This window comes from Terrapene carolina, unplaced genomic scaffold (genome assembly GCF_002925995.2).
Source record: "Terrapene carolina triunguis isolate 2854851 unplaced genomic scaffold, T_m_triunguis-2.0 Scaffold62, whole genome shotgun sequence".
Lineage (NCBI taxonomy): Eukaryota > Metazoa > Chordata > Testudines > Emydidae > Terrapene > Terrapene triunguis.
The window spans coordinates 29223323-29250509 of NW_020664413.1; the positions used below are offsets into that span (position 1 = coordinate 29223323).

At 39.8% G+C, this 27187-nt stretch overlaps 1 protein-coding gene across 1 annotated transcript in view; it reads right to left on the reverse strand.

The window, feature by feature from the left end:
- Positions 1-1190: 1190 nt before the first annotated feature.
- Positions 1191-27187, reverse strand: part of CCDC148 (coiled-coil domain containing 148) — a 124944-nt gene continuing 98947 nt past the window's right edge. The window contains exons 13-16 of the mRNA XM_029910513.1: positions 21581-21699; positions 14264-14381; positions 7914-8057; positions 1191-2728 (exon numbers count right to left, since the gene is read on the reverse strand). Coding sequence (XP_029766373.1) covers positions 2582-2728; positions 7914-8057; positions 14264-14381; positions 21581-21699 — 528 coding nt within the window. The 3' untranslated portion in view covers positions 1191-2581. The remainder of the gene's footprint in view (positions 2729-7913; positions 8058-14263; positions 14382-21580; positions 21700-27187) is intronic.

Consider the following 27187-nt stretch of genomic DNA (forward strand, 5'->3'; position numbering starts at 1 on the left):
GGGGGACATGATAACCGTCTTCAACTACATAAAAGATTGTTATAAAGAGGAGGGTGATAAATTGTTCTCATTAATCACTGAGAACAGGACAAGAAGTAATGGGTTATATTGCAGAAAGGAAGATTTAGGTAACTGTCTAACTGTAAGTGTAGTTAAGCTCAAGAACAAATTACATAGGGAGGTTGTGGAATCACCATCATTGGAGGTGTTTAAGAACAGTTTAGACAACACTTGTCAGGGATGGCCTAGATCAGCCTTTTCTCAACCTTTTTGTGAAGGTAACACCCTTGGACTTAAAAAAAAAATACTGTGAGCCGCTATACTAAGACTTGAAAAAATTGAAACCCACTACCTTAAATATTAAGTAAATTATGAATAATACTGGCCCACCAGCATTAATAAATGAATCTTTTAAATATCTACGCAAATATATTGAGTAATTTCAGTTCCTATATTCTTATATTAGCAGAGAAATTTTTTACCCAAAAATATTCTATATCATGATTGTAAGACTTGTAATTCATAAGAAGTGAATTTATAGTTTGTTTCTATGTAAAAATAAACTTTGATCTGGCACACACATGTTTTTTCTTACCTTCACTTGCGATCCCTCTAAACTCATTCCCAACCCCCAGGTTGAAAAACACTGGTCTAGATAATACGTAGTCCTGCCTGAGGGCAGAACTCTGGACTAGATGACCTATCGAAGTTCTTCCAGTCCTACATTTCTATGATTCTAAGAGTCATCCATTGCACAAATAAACACAGAATTGTAATTTGGGCACAAACACTCAGCAGTCAAGTCCAAACATTACATGTACAACATGCTAACAATAGGAGAGCATAGATACTGGAGTAGGAAGACATGACTAAGGCACTGGACTGGGTCCCAAAGGACCAGGTTCAGCTCCTGGTTCAGACGCAGACTTCCCATATGAACTTGTGCAAATCACTTAATCTGCACTGTGCCTTAGTTCCTCATCTGTAAAATGGGGAAGTGCTTCCTATATCACTGGGGCATTGTGAGTGTACAATCCATTAATGACAGAGGCATTCGGAGACTATGGTGACTAGGGACATATGTAACCAGATCGATAAGGGAATTGAATACATCCTATTTTTATTCTAATATTTATTGTCCCTTAATACAGCATGATCCATACAGTGTATGTATTTTATGAAAGGTTGAATAAGAAATTTCAATGTGTATATATTATTTGACAAGTAATGTAAAATGAAATAAAAAGACCATATTCTCAGTCATATGCAAATAGTTTCTTGAATGGTGATTAGGTTGCTAGGTGCATATTTGATACTTCTTGTTTTCATACATGTTACACGCATATTATGTAAGGTTAGAAAAAGCGAAGAGTTATACAGAATTACTTTTCAATTTCCCTTTCACATAAATGAAAAAATTCCTTTTTAAAAAAAAAACAAACAAACAAAATACAGATCCTAGAGCTAAAATGTTATTTCTAATTTTATAATGTATTCTGAAGGACTAAATTGCAAAATGAAATTGTTTGGATGATTGGTTTGCAGTAAACATGATGCACCAAATTGGTTTCTAATTTTAGAGAAAGGTTAAGTTTCCTCTTATAATAATGAAGGAATAATAGAAGCATTTATGATAATGAGGTTTTTATAATTAAAAAATCAAATTCTCAGGTAATATAACCTGATATGAAAGTTATGTGGGATGCATCTATGTACTATATTACCATCTAAAATGACTCTTTTGTGAAGGTATGTTAGATTTGTGTTGCCAATTAACACAAAAATATTTCTTTAAAATGCCGTTTACCAAGTGCCAGATTGTATTCTGTGTGATTTGTGTGTGAAGAGCCCTCCACATGCAGATCTCACGTCTTCTGCAGGGAAGAGGCTCAACACTATCACACACCCAGTGGAGCCCTCTCTAGGACCTTCACTGGGAGAGGCTGAAAAAGGGTAAATCTGGGGGCAGGATCCCACATTATATAACCTTTCCCACAGAGTTTCCTGGGGAATGCTCAGGTGCTACTGTGGCCAAGGGGGAGACTACCTACAAGTGTAGCTCCAAAGGAACCACGCTGCCATGGTGGGAATGGGGAGAAGGCTTCCAAGGATCAGAACCAGTGAGGGAACATGCTGATGACCCATGTCTCCCATGGATCCCCAGAGATCCATCAGGTTTGGGGTTGGGCCCCACAGTGTTTATCATGTGGGAAAACATCATCCCAAACATGATGCTATGTGGAAATCTTAACACAGGGTTCCATGCACAGTGACTCTTCCTGAAGCTTTTCCATAAGGGATTGATTTGGCTCCAGATAATTAGATTACTCTCTCAGTAAACTGTTCTTAAAGAACATGAGGTTCCAAAACTCTATTCAAGATTGTGGGGGGAGTATTAAATGGCCTACTGCACATTCCATAGGAAATACATTTATTTTTAAATAACTGCACTGACTGAGAACTAAATAATTCTATGAAGTATCCTCAATTCACAAAGTTATCTAAATTAAAGACGTTTCTTAAAAATTTTCCTATTATAGTCCAGAGGATAGTCAAAGAGTTCTGAAATCCATTCTGGATTCTACATTTTAAAGACTGTAGATTCCATGTCCCTTCTTGGAAGTTTCAGTGGAGGAATTTTTGGTAAAATCTCTTTAGCATAAAGAGTTTTATGAAGTCCAGCTTCTCGAAGAGCTAGCTCAACACGAACTCTAGGGTCAGAAATGATCTGTTAAAATAAAATATCATAATGATGAACAGAAACAAAATATCAGTATTAATACTTTCTCAAAAATGTAACATATATATTTGTGTGTCTCTATATATTACCGGTACATAAAAACCTATGCTAAAAGAACATTCAAGTTGGAAAATCAAGGACTCAAAAGTTAGAAAATGCCAAAATTAACATCGCTTGTGCAATTTTATTTCAGTCTCCTTGTACATATGCATAACCTTTAACTTCATGATCATCTATTTTTCCCACAGGATCCCTGCTTTATGAGTTACTCAAAATTGCTTTTTATTCTCTACATTTGATGTGTGGCTGCAGAACATATTTAATGCATACCATCGTAGCCCTGCACTGAAGATAGATTTACTAATTTCTTTCTGGGATTTCTATGGTATTCACCAGGACCGGCTCCAAGTTTTTTGCCGCCCTAAGCAAAACATTTTTCCCGCGCCACCCCGGCCCCGCCCCAACTCCGCCCCATTCCAACCCCTTCCCCAAATCCCCGGCCCTGCCTCCTCCCCCGCGTGTGCCGCATTTCCCCTCCTACCTCTCCCTCCCAGGCTTGTTTGGGAAGGTGGGGGAGAAGCGAAGCGGCGGTGCGCTCCGGGGAGGAGGCAGAGGTGGAGTGCAGGTGAGCTGGGGGGGGGGAGCGGTTCCTCTGGCCCCCCCCAGGGTTACTTCCTGCGGCCCTCCCCACGCCCCCCACCGCTGCAGCTCACCTCCGCTCCGCCTGCTCCCGAGCGCGCCACCACCGCTCCGCTTCTCCCCCCTCCCTCTCAGGCTTGCCGCAAAACAGCTAATTCGCGCGGCAAGCCTGGGAGGGAGGGGGGAGAAGTGGAGCAGCAGCGTGCTCGGGGAAGCAGGCGGCAGTGGAGCGAAGGTGAGCTGGGGGGGGAGCAGTTCCTCTGCCCTCCCCCCCCCCCGGGGTTACTTCCTGCGGCCCCCCCTGCGCCCCCCACCGCCACAGCTCACCTCCCCTCAGAGCCGGCTCCCCACTTTTTGCACTCCAAGCAAAAAAAAAAAAGGAGCCGGAGTGCCACCCCTTGGAAAGTGCCACCCCAAGCACATGCTTGGAGAGCTGGTGCCTAGAGCCGGCCCTGGTGTTCACACTGTAGTTATCTGAGTGTTTCACAAATATTAATTAATCTTCACAACCCTTGTGAGAATAGGTGGTGGTGGTATCCCCAACTTCTGCAAAAAATGAGGCAGGGGTCCTACAGAAGACAGCCTCATTCACTTCACAATCCTGATTTATTCCCAGAGCACCAGCAATCCTGAGCACTGAATGAGACAGGGGTCCTGTGGAAAATTTGTATGTGATCATGTAGTTAAAAACTGTATCATAATGCATACACACAAGATAATCTTAATTCTGGTATTTCCTAACTTGTCAGTGCTTAACTTTGTATCCTTAACTTTTTTTAAAACGTATTTTAATGTAATTGCCTAATTAAAAAAACAAAAAACAGATATTCCATCATATGGAACCATTTTGAGTCCCAGCTTCTGCCATCAACAGGGTTTAGCTCTTAAAATCCACAGCACAGACCTCTTCCACTAATGAAGTAAAAGGTAGCAGTAGGAGCCTGTTAACCTATATGCGGACAGGCCACTGGGGTGGGATGGGGGGATGAGATACACACTTTGCCAGTGGGTTTCACAGCTCGTTGCTGACAGCAGAGGTGTGTGGAGACTGAGGGTACATGGGCTCAATTCCAGATGCTGCACTGGAGATTATCTGCCCTCTGTTCCAATCACACCCTCCAGCTCCTACTCCCTCCCTGCTCCCTCTCTACTCCTTATCCACTCCCATCCCCTGCCTCCTGCAACCCTTCCCTCCCCTCACTCCTCAGCCCATTACATTCCAGTGTGCCTTCTTCCTCCCCATTGCCTGGGGACCAGCAGGGGAGTATTGAGGGCACAGGAGAGAGAGCCACACTGTTCTCAGTTCTGAGCCCAATACCACAGTGGTCTACAGTGTCAGGGAGGAGCCATTGCAGGAAAAATCCTGCTCTGCCCCTGCAGCCCTGGGATGGAAAATGCTCAGTCACTCTGTGGGGACAAGCATAGTCTGGCTGGCATGTAGGAGCTGTGACAAGATGGAGCACACTCACGGCAGACACAATATTTGGATAATTTAGGTGCTACACTCTAACAAGTCTCTACTGGCCATGTACAAACTGAGATATTACAGAAGCTTCTAAGTTGGCCAAATGTTGGTGAATTTCCACGTGGACAGCAAAGAGAACATCCCTGACATCAAGGTTACTGCCTGAAAAATTTTGAGTCCTTTTTCCAAAATACGGAGGTACTAGAGCTTTTCGATGAGACAGTTCCATTTTTTTTTAAAAAGGGCCAAAACAATTTATTTTTCTTTTGTCTTCTTCTTGGAAGGAGCTGAACCATTGCTGCTGAAACTTAAATAAAAAAAAAAAAAGCACTGCTTATGGCACACTCAACATTGAAAAATCCAATCTGAATGCTTAAAGTTTGGCAAAGTTATAAGAAACTGAAAATAAGGTCTCATAATGAAAAGTATCTAGCAGCCTTAACTAACAGCATCATTTAATTTCAGCAGATGCAGGGCTAAAAGTTATACCTCACAAGTATACCAATAGTGTATGTTTCTAAACAGACTTTCCACATCATTATTCTAGAGCGTGGATAGTGTTTTTAAACATATGGTTATTGCTTTTGGGGAAAAATAAATCAACCTATAATGCTGTTGTACTACTGTTTAATTTCTATTTCAAGCAGAACTGGGAATGTCCTCAGCAATCTGATTCAAACTGAGAGAAAGAGTATCATTATTTTAAATTGGTGTTTTCCCTTTACACCTGACTAGGCTTGTAGAGGAGCCATCCCAGACAATGGAATAATTTGCCATTTCATTGAAAGACGTCTACTACTTAAGGTTTTAAAGCTACCCACCCAACAGTGACTCTCACTTGAAGTAGTTTTCTATAAGGGCAGGAGTTTACCCTAAACCTGGGATCGGCAACCTTTGGCACACGGCACGCCAGGGCCGGGCCGGTTTGTCAACCTGCCGCGTCCGCAGGTTTGGCCGATCACAGCTCCCACTGGCTGTGGTTCGCTGTCCCAGGCCAATGGGGGCTGTGAGAAGCAGTGGCCAGCACATCCCTCAGCCCATGCCACTTCCCGCAGCCCCCATTGCCCTGGGACAGTGAACCACGGGCAGTAGGAGCTGCGATCGGCCAAACCTGCAGACAGGGCAGGTAAACAAACCGACTCGGCCCACCAGGGGCTTACCCTGGCGGGCTGCGTGCCAAAGGTTGCCAATCCCTGCCCTAAACATTTAACATAATACTAATCAGAGAAGGGGGAAGAACAACAACAATCCTTTAGAGAAATACATTATACATGTCAGAGAGTTTACTTTTTAATTTTAAATATATTAAATAGATATTAGGGCTGTCAAGCATTTAAAAAAATTAATCGTGATTAATTGAATGATTAAAAAAAATTAATAATGATTAATTGTGCGATTAATTGCGTTGTTAAACAATAATAGAATACCATTTATATAAATATTTTTGGATGTTTAACACATTTTCAAATATATTGATTTTAATTACAACACAGAACACAAAGTGTACAGTTCTCACTTTATATTTATTTTTTATTATAAATATTTGCATTGTAAAAATAAAAGAAATAGTATTTTTCAATACACTGAATACAAATACTGTATTGCAATCTCTTTATCATGAAAGTTTAACTTACAAATGTAGAATTATGTACAAAAAATAACTGCATTCAAAAATAAAACAATGTAAAACTTTAGAGCCTACAAGTCCACTCAGACCTCCTTCTTGTTCAGCCAATCACTCAGACAAACAGGTTTGTTTACATTTGCAGGAGATAATGCTGCCTGCTTCTTGTTTACATCACCTGAAAGTGAGAACAGGCGTTCGCATGGCACTGTTGTAGCCGGCGTTGCAAGATATTTACATGCCAGATGTGCTAAAGATTCCTATGTCCCTTCATGCTTCAACCATCATTCCAGAGAACATGTATCCATGCTGATGACAGGTTCTGCTCGATAACGATCCAAAGCAGCGCAGACCGACGCATGTTCATTTTCATCATCTGAGTCAGATGCCACCAGCAGAAGGTTGATTTTCTTTTTTGGTGGTTTGGGTTCTGTAGTTTTCGCATCGGAGTGTTGCTCTTTTAAGACTTCTGAAAACATGCTCCACACCCCGTCTTTAGAAATCTCACACTGGTACCTTCTTTGCATTTTGTCAAATCTGCAGTGAAAGTGTTCTTAAAACGAACAACATGCTGGGTCATCATCTGAGACTGCTAAAATATGAAATATATGGCAGAATGCGAGTAAAACACAGAGCAAGAGACATTCAATTCTCCCCCAAGGAGTTCAGTCACAAATTTAATTAACGCATTATTTTTTTAATGAGTGTCATCAACATGGAAGCATGTCCTCTGGAATGGTGGCCAAAGCATGAAGGGGCAAACGAATGTTTAGCATATCTGGCATGTAAATACCTAGCAATGCTGGCTACAAAAGTGCCATGTCAATATCTGTTCTCACTTTCAGGTGACATTGTAAATAAGAAGTGGGCAGCATTAACTCCCGTAAATGTAAACAAACTTGTTTCTCTTAGCGACTGGTTGAACAAGAAGTAGGACTGAGTGGACTTGTAGGTTCTAAAGTTTTACATTGCTTTGTTTTTGAGTGCAGTTACGTAACAAAAATAATCTACATTTGTAAATTGCGCTTTCCACGATAAAGAAATTGCACTACGGTACTTGTATGAGGTGAATTGAAAAATATATTTCTTTTGTTTATAATTTTTACAGTGCAAATATTTGTAATAAAAATAATATAAAGTGAGCACTTTGTATTCTGTGTTGTAATTGAAATCAATATATTTGAAAATGTAGAAAAACATCCAAAATATTTAATAAATTTCAATTGGTAGTCTATTGTTTAACAGGGCAATTAAACTGTGATTAATTTTTTTAATCACAATTAATTTTTTAGAGTTATATGCATGAGTTAACTGTGATTAATCAACAGCCCTACTGGTTTCTTTCCAGTGTTTTTGGTTTCACACATGACAATAACTTTCTATTATTAATCTTTCTGTTAATGGAATATTCATTTGTACACAGTCTATACAAGATAGGCAATTACCTGTTGTTCACTGTATGTATGTAATGTAAACAGTGGTCTTTGAAGAACACATTCTTCTTCTTCAGTTCCAATGCCCATTTTAGCTTTAGATGCCACTGTATCAGCCACCATTCTAGCTGGATCAATTTCAGCAACAATAGCAACCTAAATAACATTACATGAAAATACTTATTAATCAAATAGTTGATACTATCTAACTGGAATGAAGTTGGAGAGAAATGGACTGGCGTGGAGAAAAGTTCTTACCAAGGAACAGTTGTCCTTTAAACATATTCCTTGTGCAACTCCACATTTGTGAGATGTAAGTGTGCCCATGCCAAACTTTGAACCATTCTGAAAAGCAGTGGGACCCGCTGTGGGTCTAAATGATTGGTCTCCAGGCTATAAAAAGTATGTGTGACTTCATCTGCCCTCAGTTCCTTCCACTGAATCCAACAATCTCAGAAAACTCAGAAGAAGCAGGGAAATGGGGGGCCACAGGAGGTGAGAAATGTGGAAATGCAGGAGCAAAACAAGAGTTATTGACAAATAACTCCTCTTTCTCCAATAATTTCCTCTCAATATGACTAGTAAACTAGCTATTTAAGAGAGGAACTAGCACTACAATCCCCTAGGAGGTGGACTGAGAAGGGTTAATTAAACAATGATTGCAGAGCTGATCTCCTAGAACAGGCAGCAGGGTGAGTTGAGATTCCAAATCAAAAAAGAGTGGTCCTGCAGAAAGATATGTCTAGATACCCACAAATGATAGCTTTGCTTAATCTCCACAGTGGGAACAGTACTGGCTGGAACTTTTGGTAGAGGATAAGAGGATTCATGAAAATTTTGCAGAAATTCAGATGTGATATATAAGACAGACAGCAGTCTGCCAGGAGTCCTGAACATGGTGCTGTCAATCTTGTAAGCACTAAGTTCAAGTCAAAAGATGGAACAGCTTATGGGATTGACAGAAATACACACGTATGTCCCTTCAAGAACCATCATAAGATGACATCAGGCAGAACACAATAGAAGAATCTCACTTAGCAGAAATTGCTGCTTAGGGATAATAGCATAGATCCCCTGACTCCTCTGAACTGAATTGACTAGCCCAAAATTTCAACATAGGTTATTTCGTTTGTGAATGCCTATTGATTACAGCTTATGCAGAGATCATTGTCCACTTCAACGAATAGCAGGCTCCCATAGACTCCTTCTTGCACTGAAGTAGTTTGTTCTGCACTCCTTCACATCTGTTCTCAGCAATCTATCACTAGCTAGGCCACTATGTGAAGTAACTACAGATCTGGGTAGCAAACCAATCTCGTTTTTAGGACAGTCTCCTCAGATCAAAACTGCTCATCCATAGAGGCCTATCCTTCGATCCATGATGCTTCTTCTGGCATTTGGATGACAGCACCACCATCTGGTGCTGAGATGACTCATCTAAGCCATATCTTATTCTTGGGCAGCTAAGAGAAGACCTAGCACCTCAGTATTTTATTATTTTATTTAGAATAAATAAAAAGTGCCCATTCACAAAATATGCATGTTCTGCCAATTATTTTTTGTCATTTTTTAAATAAACAGCAGCACATAATCAAACACGCACAGACAACCATACCTCAGTCACCTTACCTCAAAGGGTCAAATGCTAGGTAAAATAAATGGGCCATGCAGCATGCCCTGAAAATCAGCAAACCTATGCTATGTCAAATGAGGGATGAAAGGGCATAGCAGAGCCCCAAGACCCATATGGAGGAAGCCCTGCCAAGCCTATGGAGGGAGACCTAGCACAACTGTGGCAGTGTATCACAGAGGGACAGACAGTCTCTCAGGGAGGCAGGTCCCAGGCCATTTAGGGCTTTATAGGTCAAAACCTAAACCTTAATTTGTCTGGAAGCTCATAGGTAGCCATCGCAGATCCTGGAGCACTGATGTAATGTGCTATCTAGATGGTAGCCCGCTTACCAACTCTGACTATGCTGAGGAAAAATGAATTGAGGCAACCTCACAACCAACAGCAGTCTTGGCAGCTGAATGCCTTGAAAATTCTGTTGGTTCCAAAGAAACCTTGATGAACTATGGCCTCCTTGCTGGAAGAAGATACCAAAGTCTCTAACGATGTGGAGGGCATCATCACCAATATAAGCCTTGGAACAGAAGAAACTCCTGGAGCTTACAAAGATTCAGCACTGACCAAGCATCTTCTGGAAGTCAACACATAATTAATAGACCCTGGAATCAAGATGGGACTGAAGGTAGAGCTAGAACATCCTGGAAACTAGTAGGACTCTAGTTAGAAGGAGGCTGATCCAGGATTCAAGACTTCTTGCATAAGGAAAATATTTAGAAGCGCTTCTCTGCTTTCAGGCTTTGTGTGTAAAGGCTGCACAGACAGACCATGGAGCTGAAGAATGATCCTTACCAAAACAAAAGAGGCAGAAAATGTGTTGATCAGTCACTGACACTTCATTGCTGCCTGCTGGATACTTCTTATACCCACCCTTCTGGTTTATGCATGGTTCAAAGGTAAGGGAACCAGTAAAGGCAACACTTGAGAACCACAGTTCTGGAGCATGGAAGGGCCCCAAAGTGCAGTCTAAATCAAAATATGTCAAATAAAACAACTTCAAAATTTACTACACTACATTCTAAACTAAACTAAAACTACAGGCAAATGCAGAAATTCTGCCTAAAAACAGTGAGGGCACCATAAAGATGGTCCTTACATCCACAGCCATATTCTATTGGAAGTGAATGAGTACTGTAGGGGTGGCTTATCCTTTTGAAAGCTTATGGTTTGAATAGCCAAATCCATAAAGGAGAGCTCACATAGCCCACTGTTCTTTTAGATGGCTCCAAGCTGAGTATGCATGTGTGTACATCCTATAAGCAGCAATGTGCAGAGGTAAATATTGAAGAAGAGAAATTGCTTATTTCTAACCAGACTTTCCAAGACTGGAATTATGGTGGTTGTGCAAGAGCTCTCAACTGAGTGAGGGTATTGAATATATGAGGGGAAATGATGGTGTCCTCAGGGCTCTAAGAAAGATGTAGGGACTCTTCCCAGTCAAAACCAACAACCAAAAAATGATGAACGAGATGAAAGAAGTGGACTAATAACTTAGTAGTTATATTAAGTAACAATCCTTACTTTATTAAAGAGTCAAATCTAATTCTTCTTGCAAGAGAGTATAAATTGCAGTTTGTAGACAATTTTTATGTAGTTTCTTTGTGCTGTAGTATATACAAGTGGCCTAATACTGTTTTGTAAAAATACAGCAAACTGCATGAAGAAAAGTCAATCTGAAGTAGGATATAATTGCGGACACCTAATCAGATAACTAATGCAAGCAAAAAATATTAAAACCGTACATGACAGAAGATTCAACCTTTCTCTCTCTTTAACCAAAAGGTTATATCCATAGTTTCACCATGTCAAAAAGATAAACAACTGAATGGACTTTCTAAATATTTTTATCTGTTCCAGATAAAAACTAAGGGATTTATTTCATGGACTAAGACCCTACCAATATCGGGTGAAGATGGAGAAAAATGATTGATTAGAGGAATAGTTAAGGTGGAACTCAGTCATCGTCATCAAAAGCCTTTTTGGAGACATTTTAACCTTGATGTACCATCACCAGCATGGTGGCAGCTCACAGAGTTACTGCGACCAAGAAAATATACTTTCTTGTATGTAAACAATGCCAATCTGATTCAACTGATTTAATCAAGTTTGTCTGGAACATATAGTAGAAGCTCAGAGTAATGATCCCCTTAGGAACAGAGGTTGTTCCTAACTCTGAAATGTTCGTAACTCTAAACAAAATGTTATGGTGGTTCTTTCAAAAGTTTAGAACTGAACACTGACTTAATACAGCTTTGAAACTTTAGTATGCAGAAGAAAAATGCTGCTTTTAACCATCTTAATTTAAATGAAACAAGCACAAAAACAGTTTCCTTACCTTGTCAAATCTTTTTTTAAACTTTCCCTTTATTTTTTTAGTTGTTTATGTTTAACACAATAACTTACTGAATTTGCACTTTTGGGGGGGGGGGTGAGGGAGGTCTCTGCTACTGCATGATTGTGTACTTCCGGTTCCAAAGGAGGTGTGTGGTTGACTGGTGAGTTCATAACTCTGATGTTCGTAACTCACTGTATTGACATCACTAAATAATGTGGTTATTCTAGCAGAATATTTTAACTCAATCATTTTACTCAATCTTAAAAAAAACTTCAATAGGTTTAAAAAAAAAAAAGAAAAGACTGAAATAGCAGCCAATTGAACTTTGAGGCTCATTTATCTGAAAACCAGCTCTGAAACATGTTAAAGGAATGTAATGAGGACATTTTGGCCAGAAGAGAACAATCTAGCCTAGGCCTGCCTTTTAAACTCAAGAAAGTAAATTCAATCTGTATCTCTGTAACAAGCTGGCATGTTCCAGAAACCTGTACAGAAAGACAGTGCTCTTCTGAGTTACCATAAACTCTAGTGCTAGAACCATGCATAAAGTGTACTCATGCTGGCAAAGGGATCTTGCTAACTTCAAGCAAGACATAAGAGGATTTGGGGTGTTGCTCTGAGTAGAGACAACTAAGGACTAGGACAGGGGTCAGCAACCTTTCAGAAGTGGTGTGCCGAGTCTTCATTTATTCACTCTAATTTAAGGTTTCGCGTGCCAGTAATACATTTTAACATTTTTAGAAGGTCTCTTTCTATAAGTCTATAATACATAATTAAACTATTGTTGTATGTAAATCAAATAAGGATTTTAAAATGTTTAAGAAGCTTCATTTAAAATTAAATTAAAATGCAGAGCCCCCCGGACTGGTGGCCAGGAACCAGCCAGTGTGAGTGCCACTGAAAATCAGCACACGTGCCACCTTTGGCACGCATGCCATAGGCTGCCTACCCCTGTCCAGTTACTTTTGCACATAACTGTTTGCAAGATCAGTATCACAGCTTGCATCTGTGCAGACAGATTTAATTTTTCAGTAAATAACTTTTCTTATGCATTTCTCTCCCTCAGGTATGTCTACACTGCAATTAAAAACCTTCGGCTGGCCTGTGCCAGCTGACTCAGGCTCTCAGGGCTTGGGCTAAGGGGCTGTTTTATTGCAGTGTAGAATTCAGGACTCAGGCTGGAACCCGGGCTTTAAGACCTGTGAGGAGGGAGGGTCCCAGAGCTTGGGCTGCAGCCCAATCCCAGAAGTCTACACTGCTATGAAACAGCCCCTCATCCCGAGCCCTGCGAGCCTGAGTCAGCTGGCACAGGCCAGCTGTGGGTTTTTGGATGCAGTGTAGACATACCCTCAGAGCCTCATTTATAGACTTTCAGCTCTGCAGGATCATCCTTCCTTGTAGACTTTGTAAACTCTGCAAATCCAAAGTCTTAATTCAAGGAATTTATAAGGCCATAAACAGGCCACTCAGGCCTGGCTCACACACTGTATTGGGCTGCCTATGCCCCAGTGCAGAGCGTGTGCTGGGGGTGGGAGTCATAGGGAATTCTGCTATGGTCATTCTGGCTTGCATTGCAAACCACAGGCTACCCTGGGGAGGCTGCTGTAACACTAGGGCTATCTGAGTTACACTGGGTGCTGTTTTGGCCCCTAGAGTAGCCCACAATTGGAAAGACACAAAAAGTGGTTTAAATAAACTTTTCCCTGCTCCCCACCCACACTCTGGGTTGCACTTCCTATGCTGCACGCACCTCCATGAATACAGCATAGAATCTCAAGTACTGGATTTCCCTTTTATTCCTTGAAGACAAAAAACAACTCAGGGAAATTAAATTGAAAAAAAAATTAAAGGTAACATAAATGTTTCAAAGACATATGTTCAAAGGTTAGGGGAAAAAAATAACGTTATCACAGTAAATTTTATTTGGCAACCTTGGATAAGTGCTGTCTGGAATACAGTTTTTTCATGAACTGCACAAACTTCATAGAGAGTTAAACTCTATTCTGTGCAGAGAGCCAACCCAGGGCCTATGAACCACTTACGCTCATTTTCGGGGCTGAAGTGGTTCATAAGCCTTGTGCTGGTCCTCTACACAGGATTGAAACTAAAAGGAACAGCAACAGAAGAAAAAGAGAAAAGGGTCCCAACTCAGAGAAATTAATGACTATCCACTTCCAAATGTTAACAGATTCCACTATGTCATTTAATATATTAATGCTCATATTGTCAGAAGCACAAAACACAAAGGGTGTGTAAAGTGGCAGAAGTAATGTTACTGTGAAAACCTTAACTTTTTCATTCCTTGATTGCTGGGGGATTGCTTTTGTAATGTGTTATATTAATGTAATTTTATGTAGCTTAATTGTATATCTAAATATTATACACAGGAAACAAAATCACCTGTTGCCTGAGGGCTTCAAGACGTCTCTCTCTTTCTTCTTTCTCATGGGCTTCTTGAAGGGACAGTTCTTTTCTCTCCATCAGGCGTTTTTCCAACAGTTCTTGTCTAAACTTAACCCTGTACAATAGAGCATATATATATGATGAAAACATTGGGCAAGTTGTATCAAACTGTGGTTTTAACGTTTCTGCTTGAAAACAAGGGTGAAATTCTTTATTTCTGTCTCATGAATAATACGAGGTTTCCTCAAAACACCTGAAACTAACTTATTTAACTATTTTACCAGAGTTTAAAGAATGGATAATTATTCATGAATATTCTCACAAGTTAGCTAATTATCAGAACACATTTATGGAGCCTAATTTTTGTCCAATATTCTCTATAATTCTTTATTATTATTTTTCTTCCATTTTCCTCACTAACAACCTTAAAAGCAATGCACTCTGACATCCAGACATGGCAGCAAAAACATGACTCTCCCTATCCTTCCTCTTTCCATTCAATAAATAGGCAAGACCCCTAATCTTGCTTCTTGTAGAAGTAAGTAAAGCTACTGAATTGTATTGCCCTAAAAAAGCAGAAACCTGCTTTGTCTTTTTGCATGAGGTAGCATTTGCCCTCCCCTGTATTCATGGGACAGACAGACAGACACACACCCCTCTTCCTCAAAATTTTTAACTTCCTTTGGGGATATGCACTAGGAAGCACTGCAAAAAAAGTGGGGATTTTTAATACTATTACTCTTAGAAAAAGAAAAACTTTATTAAACTCAGAGGAGAGTATAACTTGTAGTGTAAATTGCAAGGATTGGGAAAAAGCAGCCAGTTAACCACGCAGTTACGAAAGACCACGGCTGCAATGATCCAAGAGCAATTAACAGGACAAACTGGTATTCAAGGATGCACAAGACACTCTCTAAATTTGTTCTTGTTGTTCCTGTATTTTGAATAGGTTCAGACTCACAACACAGGCCTCGGCAATATTTTTGTCTCAAGGTGAAAGCCTAATCTGCTTCTTGCATGAAGTGAGATGACTTAAGAATTTTTATTTTTTCATGGAAAATGGCAAATGATAAAATTAGCATTTTATTGAAAGCCTTTCATGAAGCTTTAACTGCTTGCACTACCATACTCTTTCTAAAATTATCCAGTGCTATTAAAAATGAGGCTGGAAGTTGCTAGGAACTACTAAATAAAAAACGTAGGGACATGTATCAAGGCCTGATTTTTAAGTGACTTGTCCCTACTGCAGTCATTTATACATGTATAAAGGGAGTGTGAAACACTATCACAGCAGAATGGTAGATTCTTACATGAATTTTGCATTCACTTTGCACAGGTGTAAATGATTACGTAATGTGCAAAGCAGTGGAGAATCAGGCCCAAGGTTTCTGTTTCTTGTTTTCTGACCAAGCAAGGGCTGAAAGTGTTGAAGACGTGGCACTCCTAGCTCATGAGAAGAAGAAAGAAGATCATCATATTTTCATGATCATACTATCTCAGTGGTTCTCAAACATTTTTACTGGTGACCCCTTTCACATAGCAAGCCTCTGCGTGCGACCCCCCTAATAAATTAAAAATACTTTTTTATATATTTAACACCATTATAAATGCTGGAGGCAAAGCGGGGTTTGGGGTGGAGGCTGACAGCTTGCAACCCCCATGTAATAACCTCATGACCCCCTGAGGGGTCCCGACCCCCAGTTTGAGAACCCCTGTACTATCTTGAGAAGATCATCATGTTGTTCAAGCTGTCCAGTCGGGAGCAGCATTAACAAAGATCTTTAGCTTCCTGGTCAGAGGATAACAGTAGAGATATGAAAGCTACATACACAACAGGAGGAGTTTTAATTTGTAAATATATTCTCAGTTGCAAATAGTATTCCAAGTTTAAAACAGCTTAATAAATATTTTATAGTTGACTTTAAGTGTTTCACTTCTGCTGTAACTTCACAGTATCCACATGATACTGTAATAATTTTATTATACTTACTATATTATACTCAGTAACATTTTAACTACTGTTATTTCAAAGTAAACTTTAATTTTACAGCAAAACATTTTAATTTTAATGTTTTAATATTCAATTTTGACTTTAAGTTCCCAGTAAATAACAATTTTAATAAGCAACAAGCTGACAAATGAGTTTAGCTAATTAGTTTCAGCAGAGCTACCTTTTGAAGTATTGTGGGTACATACTTATGTAATTTCTGATAAGCATAATTTCATTAAAATTCTGCTTTCAGACAGTCTCATAACTATTCAAGAGGAAAAAACTAACATGCTTATTATAAAAGTTTTAACAGAACTTTTAAAAATGTTTGTAATACAAGTTTTTTTCAGACTATAATCAGTTATTGTTTGTTACTGTGATTAGAATAAATATGTCACGAATGCTGTGGGTACATATAGTTTTTATGTAGTGGTTAAACAAAAGGACGGAAGCTCAGAAGATGTTTCCATATCTGACACGCACTTGTATGAGCTTGCCAAGTCATTGGATACCTGGGGCCTAAAATACATCAGATGTTGGGCCAGGTTTTCCAGAAGTAGCTCCTTGCTGGCATCCATAAAATTTATGGGCCAAATCTTCAACTGGTGTAAATTGTCAATTGAAGTCAATGGAGCTATGACAATTTACATGAGCTGAGGATACGGCCCTATGTGTATACAGGGAAATCGGTACAGTATTTGCACATACAAGTACCCATTTGCCCTTTCAATGGACCAAATGCTGATACCTTTGTTGATACTGAGGGCAGGTCTTCACTACGGGGGGGGGTCGATTTAAGATACGCAAATTCAGCTACACGAATAGCGTAGCTGAATTCGACGTATCGCAGCCGACTTACCCCGCTGTGAGGACGGCGGCAAAATCGACCTCCGCGGCTCCCAGTCGACGGCGCTTACTCCCACCTCCGCTGGTGAAGTAAGAGCGTCGATTCGGGGATTGATTGTCGCGTCCCGACGAGACGCGATAATTCGATCCACGAGAGATCAATTTCTACCCGCCGATTCAGGTGGGTAGTGTAGACCTAGCCTCAGTAACCCATTACTCCACAAGTGGTTCCTATTGGTTTCAATGGGACTACTTGTGGAGAACGATACTATTCAATGTCTATAAGCATAACCTGCCCCATTTATCTCACGTGTATATGCAAATGCAGGTTTTGTCTGTTCAAATGTGAGTACATATGTGTATGCAACTCAGTCTCCACTTGAACATTTTTCTTATTAGGTTTCTATTTTTATGGTGGGAGTCTCTCTCATTATGGGATAGTTACCATGCAACAGACTCTATTACTTACAAAAAAAAGCTACAATCTTCCTTAGAAAATTAAATAAGACTATTAAAGTTTAATAGTCAGTAGCTGTGCACTATTGTTCTATAATCTCTTTCACATTCCTTTACTTTCCGGTCTTTTTAGAGCATTTGTGTAGAATGAACATCAAAAGTTTAGAGCTTCAAACAATGAATGATTCAGCAGTCTGCTGCAGTGAATTACACTATGGCCTGGTCCACACTAACCCCCCACTTCGGACTAAGGTACGCAAATTCAGCTACGTTAATAACGTAGCTGAATTCGAAGTACCTTAGTCCGAACTTATCGCGGGTCCAGACGCGGCAGGCAGGCTCCCCCGTCGATGCCGCGTACTCCTCTCGCCGAGCTGGAGTACCGGCGTCGACGGCGAGCACTTCCAGGATCGATCCGGGATCGATTTATCGCATCTAGACAACACGCGATAAATCGATCCCAGAAGATCGATTGCCTGCCGCCGGACCCGGAGGTAAGTGTAGACCTACCCTTTGATTTTCTATCAGAACAGAAAACTATCAAATGAGGTATGAATAATTGTCACTACCCCACAACATGGATTTTTTAAAAGTTTTAAATAGTACAGCAATAATTTTACATTTCTTCATAAAGTCAGAAATTGTAACCTCAATAAGCGTCAAAAGTGAAGTACTTAGTCTTTAAGAGGAAAAAAAATCTTATTTATGGTCAGATTCACTGGCACTTTCTGGTAATGCAAAGCAGCTGTAAATCTGGTTTACTCGTGCTTTGCAATATAAGCAGCTACAGCACACAAGTAAACCTCTGGAATATAGTCTTAACATAGTGACAGGATCATCCATGTTTGAGATGAAAAAGACCAATCTAGCCCTTCTCCCTCTCAATGATAATTTCATAGGCCCAGTTACCCAATTTTATCTTTAATTCAGAAAACTTTAGTTAAAAAAAAAAGCCTATTTATCTTTTTCCATCCCATTTGCCTGCTCCTATTTTTGTGTCTTCTTCTTTGCCACCCCCTGTATCTGGAATAGCGAGACAATTCACATATGCCAAACACCTTTCCTGTCCTCCTTAAAAATCTACTGAAAATCCATTAGATCAGTAAAACATGCCACCTGTAATGACTACTTGCCATGCTATGTCTGTCTAGTACTGTATTGCTTTGTATTGCCCCCATTCTTAGTTTTGTAAAGCCCAATCCTACAAAGGCTACGTCTTCACTACGGGGGTGGGGGGTGTCGATTTAAGATACGCAAATTCAGCTATGCGAATAGCGTAGCTGAATTCGACGTATCGCAGCCGATTTACCCCGCTGTAGGGATGACGGCAAAATCGACCTCTGCGGCTTCCCGTCGACGGCGCTTACTCCCACCTTCTCTGGTGGAGTAAGAGCATCGATTCGGGGATCGATTGTCGCGTCCCGACGGGACGCAATAAATCGATCCCCGAGAGGTCGATTTCTACCCGCCGATTCAGGCGGGTAGTGTAGACCTAGCCAAAGATTCTAGGACTACTCCTGCTTATAATTAAGCACATACCTAAGTCTTCATAGCATTGTGACCTTTGACTGTAAACTCACTGGGGCATGTGTTTCATTTTAGCTTGGCATACTTAATATAGTGTAGAGTGCCAGGCAGCACACATGCGGCACTACAGTACCTAATAACAGTAACACCTCTCTTTCCTTCTTTGATTAATGTTAGTGAAGGAATCTGAAGATGAAAAGCACTACACAATTCCAAAGAATGAATATCCTCAACAAACAGTAAGTAGTTTTTCCTTTCCTTACACTGTTTTATTCTGTATAGTATGACAAGTCTGGTAAACGTAAAATTGAGCATTTACTTACTTTTGATTCATAATCTCACCTCTATTATTTCTTTACTGAATTGTGCCATTTGTTTATTTTATATACGTTTAATCCTCTCCTACCGTATGATGCTATATAACCAAATATCTATAGCTTTTAAAAAGACATTAGAAAATAACTCATGCACTGCTTATGTATCTTTTGTAATGAATAGTAAATTGCTCATAAATAGAAGGACTAGATTCTTATTTGTTGTGTGGCTGTTTTATACTGCACTATCACTGGAATCAGGCTGCATTACTGACATAGCTGGCCTTGGCAGGATCACCCCCTTGTACAGGGGTCCTCATATGGCACAGAGTCAACACAACAGCTTCTACACATCCACCTTGTTGATGGTTTTTTGTTTTGTTTTTAAACTACTGCTGGAAAACATAATACAGTCTCTCTGCCCTTGACCCTTAAATAGCCTCAGGCAATAATTTCAACTGGATCTCAATCCCAAACATTCATGGCTTTAGGTAAAGTACAAGATTAATGGCTTCAGTGCAGTGAATTAAACGAAAAGCCATTGCAGGTGTGTTAAAGAGGCGACAAATAAATATACATAAGTAAAGAACACTGAGGATGTGGAACAGAGGACAGAACAGTGCTCATACTGTGACAGACTGACAATATCCTGAATGAAATTTATTGAAATAAAACTAATTCAGTAAGGTTTAACTAACATCTTTGGAATTCATTGTATTGAAAATGCAATTGAATGTTATTGTGGAATTGTATGAATTTCCATGGGAAGGATAAATAGGAGAACAGCAGGGGGGTGATTGGGCAAATTCACTCAGGTTTTAGCATCTCCAGAGAAGCTAGAAAGGTGAGCATATACTAATTCAAATGGGATTCCCCAGGGACCAACAGACAAAGAAAGGGTTTTTTGATAAATAGCCTGGTTTTAAACTGGTTCCTGGCTTTCTTCCCGTTCCAGAAAACGGACAGAACCCCGGTCCACAGAGGGCCCCAATCCTTAGGGTAAAGTTGTCTATAATATCAAACTAATAAATTGCAATGCATGTCAGACATTTTCTTTTCTCATTTTGAACTATACTGGTTCCAAATTGTGGAGAAACTATAACCAAGATGCTCTTTTTTCTATATATTGAAAATTCTAAAACAATCCTTTTTGGATGGGGGAATCCACCCATCTACTGAAAACCTCTCTTTGGAGTGGCATAGTATCACATATGAACACAATACATATCAAGATTCATATTGTAAATACAATGTTACGTATGTAAAGACTAAGTCTAAATTTTCAAAAGTAACTAGTAATTGAGTGTCTTAATTCTTGGGCATCCAACTTGAAACACCTTAAAAGGATGTCACCCTGACTTTCAGAGTGTTGGGGCTCAACATTTTCTGAATATCAGACACTTCCCCCTTTTTGAGTGCCTAAAAAAAATCCCCCCCAAAAAATCAAAGTACACAAAATCACTAGTCACTTTTGAAAATGTAAGCCACAAGTATGTATACATTAAATAATGGATCTTTAAGGCAGGAAATCAATTCTATATAAATGTCTCCCATTATCTGTCTCTCAAATAGATTAGAAGTAGTTCTATGAGATGGAGGAATGGAAGGGGTTATCTACACTAAACTATAATGGAGTCAAGGGACTCAGTTATAAATTGTTGAATCCTGTTCTAGTTGCAACAATTTGCAGTTCACACCAGTATAAAGCCTTGTTTAATATGGTTTAGTTCATATGTATACACAAATTGGTCCAGGGAACTGTGTTGCTATTGGGTTCCATAATTCAATTGTAACTGTATGGTAGGACAGAGTTTCATTGTATAATGGGAAAGAAAAAAAAAAGAACAATCCATTTATCCCAAATTTGGGGCAACTGAGCAAATCAGATCAGGAAGAGACTAGTTACTCATTCTTGCCTGTTGATCATCTATTCACTTCTCAAGGCAGGGCCGGCTCTGGCTTTTTTGCCGCCCCAGGGCGGGGGGAGGGCGCGGGGGGGAGGGCGGCCAGAGCGCCGGGGGGAGGGCGGCGAGCCCGGCTGTGGCCCCGCTCTCCCCGGCGGCCGGAGCGCCGCGCTGCCCCCCTCCAGGTGCCGCCCCAAGCACCAGCTTGGTTGCCTGGTGCCTGGAGCCGGCCCTGTCTCAAGGTTTTTTGTTTTGTTTTCTTTATTTGTTTTAATACCTTTCTTTATCTTTAGTTGCTTGTTCGATCATTAATTTCTTCAGTTCTGCCAGACGTTGTAGATCTTTCTCTTCCATTTCTTGCCACTTGCGTTGTTTTTCAGCCCAGTATATTCTCACCTGGAGTTTGTATGCATGAAATATACAGATTAAAACAGAACACTTATAAACCAAGATACAGGCCAGCAAAGCAAGGATAATGCCAGGGAAACCCTGATATCTTGGGTTTTGTAATAATATGTATATTTTAGAATAGCATATTTGCCTATGTTAGGAAACATTAACAAGCTACACTCTAAACGTGAAGCTGCAGAAACTGCTTTTGAAATGTAGTAGGAGCAGAAGGGAGCTTGTGGAACCCCCATGCATGAATAGAAAAATTGCTAACGGGTATGTTTCCTGCAGCCTTTTCTTTTTCTATCCTATCCAACAACAGCAACTACAGACAGCATTATTGCTCCCCCTACCAGGGAGCAAGGAAACAAAATACATAGCAATCAGAGCACCGCATTTCCAGTTTGAATCAAGAGTAGCTCCAAGTGGCAGTCCTCCAGGGGAGAAGCAAGGAGAGCTACGACAAACAGAATTACCAATGAGTAATTTTTTCTTGTTACTATGGCCCTGTTCATCTGTTCTACCCAGCAATCGCAATTACAGAAAGCAGACATCCCATGAAATAACCAAAGAAGATGGATGAGCTTTCTTCAGATGCTTGGAGTGTCAGATATGTCCTCACTGACATTGCTTTTGGTCTGACTGGTAATGCCAGCTAAAGATGAAAGGAACAGACAACTGTCTTACAAATTTAGGTACAGAACTGGAATTTCAATGATGCAGAAAATTAGCATGCTCCTTACTGAATGAAGATGAGCTCTGTGTAAGCTTGAAAGCTTATCTCTTTCACCAACAGAAGTTGGTACAATAAAAGATATTACCTCATCACCTTGCCTCTCTGAACAGCATTTAGTAACTTTGGATATATTATTTTGTCCTAGTCAAAAGCTAATAAGATAATGTCTGATCCACAGAGGTTTTTGTGGTGTACACCGTTGTTGCATTAACCCTCAAAACCAGTGGTTTTCAAACTTTTTTCATTTGCAGACCCCTATAAAATTTCAAATGGAGGTGCGGACCCCTTTGGAAATCTTAGGCATAGTCTGCGGACCCCTGAAACCATTGTTCTATGGTAACAAGCTTGAAAACCACTGTTCTATAGTAACAACAACCTTTCACAGAGCCCTTAGATATTAAGCTGGAATTAAAATTGTAAATATGTATCAATAATTTAATGAAGGAAAAATTAATAAATCATAGAATCTTTATATAACACACAACTGTATGAAAACAAGGAAATTCAAAATTAAGGGTGCATTTTAAATACAATTATTTTAAAAGTATGGAAATACAGAGCTAAGGTATCCCAAATAACTGTAGCTTTGCTCTCTTGTCCACTTCACTGTGAGAACTCTCCATGTAAAGTTCATATGTATCGTATACTCTGAGGCTCCATGGGACTGAACCTCAAAAGGGCTCCCATCTGAAGATATTCTGTGCATCAGCTGTGTACCAGAATCCTGCTTCTGCACCACCTCAAGTCAATGGGAGTTTTGCTATGGACTTCAGTGCAAGCAAGAGCCAAGTTCTGTGTAGCTTAGGACTCCACAAAACAGATACACAAAAGAGCTCCAGTCATGGATCTTAGGAGCTCCACAGAATATCCATACATCTTGGGACACAGACTTTTAGTTATTATATACATTTTTAAAGCCCTCATAACTAAAACATCTAAAATCAATTTTATTCATTTCAAAGTACATCAAGTCCCTGGTTAAAGAGAAAGAAATCTCTAAATTCACTCCTTCCCCTGCCCAATCCCCAGTGAGGAAGGTGCTTACTTAAAAAGGAAATAGTTTAAGTGACCATTCCTTGCAACAGAACCTCTATGAAATGGCAATAAAAGTAATAAATTATATGTCACAGAAATACACTAGTTTTAGGCTTTTGTAGAAGGCTCCAGTTTGCAATGGCTTTCAGGACATCGGACCCTTCAAAATGAGCTGTTCCATTTTTGCAAACAATCCTTTAGGTGCTGTGGTTCAGGAAAAAGTAGATTTTCAGAAAATGTTGATATTTCATTAATCGTAGTTTCCTGCTCCACAGGGTTAAAATTGAATAGCAAACCATAACTTTATTTAGGCCATTTTTATATGCACAATACGAAACCAAGAACAACTGTACAACTCTGGTTATTAGAATATTTTTATTACTTGACATTTATATTAAATAAAATCTCTCCTGTTGCATTAATTTCCTTGCATTCTGCAGACTTGCATAAGAGAAAAAAAATCTCATAAAATATAATTAGGGTCAATGTAATATTTTTGAAATGTAGTTTTGGAAATGAAAAAAAATCTCTGACTAGCAAATTGTAGTAGATATGACCACACTGTACAAGATAGCACTGTATGGAGTATGTCAAGTACAGTATATGTAGATTTAATAATGTTTTACCCATTCTCCACTGTGTGGGAATATTCAAGATACCAACAGTGGTACAGTCTGTGTAGTGTGCAGATATATCTTATAACCCTGTGGATCACAGACTTTTTTGCTACCATATGGAGTGTTTACCAGCAAAAACAGATGTGATCAACAATGAAGGGAGCCTCCCGCCAGGATCCAACATCCTGTACACTGAACTGCAACACAGGATATCAATGCCATCAAATTGTGGATGTGCTCTATTTGAGTATAAATGCTGAAGAGTTCTGTTTAGCTGTACTTGGAAGGGGTAAGGATTGCTCCAGGTAGTTATATAGAGGAGTGACATTGCCAATGGCAATTAAATGCCCCCCCCATGCCTTTTTTCCTGTTCCTCTGGGGTTTTATGCCCACCTGCCACTGGGCAACCCAATCTAAGAAAAGACAGATAGGCAAAACAAACTAAAACAAATAGATCAACAGCTGAAAAACTTCAAATAAAAACAAAGCAAAAGTTGTGATGCAACCTACCCCGTAACTCAACCACTCCTCCTATGACATAGGAGAAAATAAAAACTAGATGGCCAAGGCCACCAATAGAGACAACTTGTCAGACAACTCTGAAACATCAATCAACATTTCTTCATGTTGCATCCTAAACTAGCAGTAAACCACTGATACTAAAGAGGCATTCAGGTGGCAGGGGATCAGAAAGCAAATACAATTTTTGTAATGGCTGGAGATTATACACATTTACCCCCTCGAAGGCTGTCTCTATATTAGAAGCACTTTTCCTGGCAAAGTGCTCCTCGTGTAAATGCAACTGTATCATACTGGTATAGAAAAATCACTCCCCAGGAGTGAAAGAAATCGGTATAAACACAGCTTTGTGTCTATGCTAGGAACGTCTGTTGGCACATTATATGTCAGTCAGGGATCACACCTCTTCATACCCATGACCAGCAGTTATGCCGGCAGAAGTCTTTAGTTTAAAAAGACTAAACCAATACCTAGAAGCAATAATAACCTAGCCTCTGGGAACAAATATCAGAAAACATCTGCGAGAGCCAATGTGAAAGAATGCAGGAATCGCACAGTATAGAGAATCTTGAAAAGTTCCTCTTGTACATTTTTGATATATGCTTAAAATGTCTACAGATAATGACCAGAACATGCCTACACAGTGTATACATAATCCTGTCTCATCGAAGTCAAAGGCAAAACTTGTATGGACTTCAACAGCACCAGGATTTGGCTCAAAGTGCATATTTTACATGCTTATAAATATGACTCATAACCACAATTGAAAATGACAAGTTCCCAGAATAAAAGAAAAAAGTTACAGGATATGAGACAAGAGGGAAAACATTTTTTCAAGTGCTTTTGTCCCACTGTTACACTAACTACATGCCAGTCTCTTTAGTCATTTCATTCATTCTATGTTTTTAGTGGTAGTGTGACCGAGGGAACAGGCTCTGGCAATACTTTATATTTAATAGCAATGAAAAATCGATGAGAGAAGATACAAATCCATGCTACTTCTATAACCAGCGAAGAAGGAAACTAGATACATCCTGTACATGGGCACAACCTAACATCCATAGCAAAGAATGATGGCCATGCAAATCAAGTCCATCACCTCGACTGGTGAGGCGGGTCTAAGGAAGGGGAGAGCAAGATGGGCTTGGAGATGGGAAAGTGTGGAAATCTCTCAGAGGTAAATTCCTTATATGGGACACAAAGACCGGCACTTTCTCTAGGCAGCACTCTTGTTCAAATACTCGTGTGTGGAATAGTTGAATGGAATGGTTGATATAGCAACACAGATACAATAATGATCTGTAGGTAAGGGATAAGGGGAAATTTCTTTGGACACAATAGGGAAATCTTATGTCAGGCCCAAAGAGGAGTTGATAAGAGGACTTTCTAAAGACCTAGTATTTTCTTTTCTTTTATCTGTAACTAAGCTAAAGGACCCCTACTTCACTCAATTTTGTAAACCTTTTTTTTTTTTTGCTTTACTACCATATTCTCTTTAGTTTTAATAAATCTTGTTTTCAAGAACATTACTGCAATATGGATAATGTCATGCAGATGGTCTGAAAGAGACAATACTTCAAACATCAAAGTAGAGGTAACGAAGGATAAGGCATTTCTGGAGCCTAACTCCCCCATTCATGCTCTCAGTCAGATAGGGCATGAACAGAGTTTATGTTCATTCCCATTAAGGTATGTTACAAAGGGCTATTACAGGTATTTACCTGGGGAGAAGCCTAAGGACAGAGACATTGGTTGGCAGGGTACTATTTTTTCATTTTTCAACCTTCACCATTGGCTGATCAACTGTTAACTTAAATCCTCCTTGTGGGCTGGGGTCCCTGGACTTCACTAAACCCTTCAAATACACATAATGAAAATATTCTATTTTGAAACAATTCTGCCTGTCTGATTTTCTGCCCCCTCCTCCCCCACAACTCATTGCTTCCAACAGATGTATACATAAAAGCCTACTCGTCAGTGGCCCAATCCTGCAAGCAGTCAGCATCAATAGTCTCATAGAAGTTAATGGGACAGCTTATGTGAGTAAAGTTACTCATGTGCTGAAGCGTTTGCAGGACCACCCTATAAACATTAAATTGCTCCTGCTGTTTATTGCTGACTTGAAATAATAATTATGCATTTTAATATAAAAATTCCACAGAAACCAGTTGTGATGTTAATCCTTTGAGTGTAAGATTTCAATATGAGAAATAAGTAAAAAATAGGTAAATTCTCAAAATCAAAAGGTTCCTGTTTTTGTATAAATTATATTAATAATAAAAAATAGTGTAGAGAAATACAGCTAGTATGTGATACATAAGCAGATTTTTCTATAAGTAGTAAAAAACTTATTCTCCAAAGTTTTCCCACAAAGTATTGTTTAGACTTTAGTTAGAACAATGTTATTTCCCAACAGAGAGACAAGGCAGGTGAAGTAATATCTTTTACAGGGCCGGCTCTGGCTTTTTCGCCGCCCCAGGCGAAAAAGCCTCCGGCCGGAGCCCCGGGGGGAGGGCAGCGAGCCCCGGCGGGGGCTCGGCTTCCCCCCCCCGGCGGCCAGAGCGCCGGGGGCAGGGCAGCGAGCCCC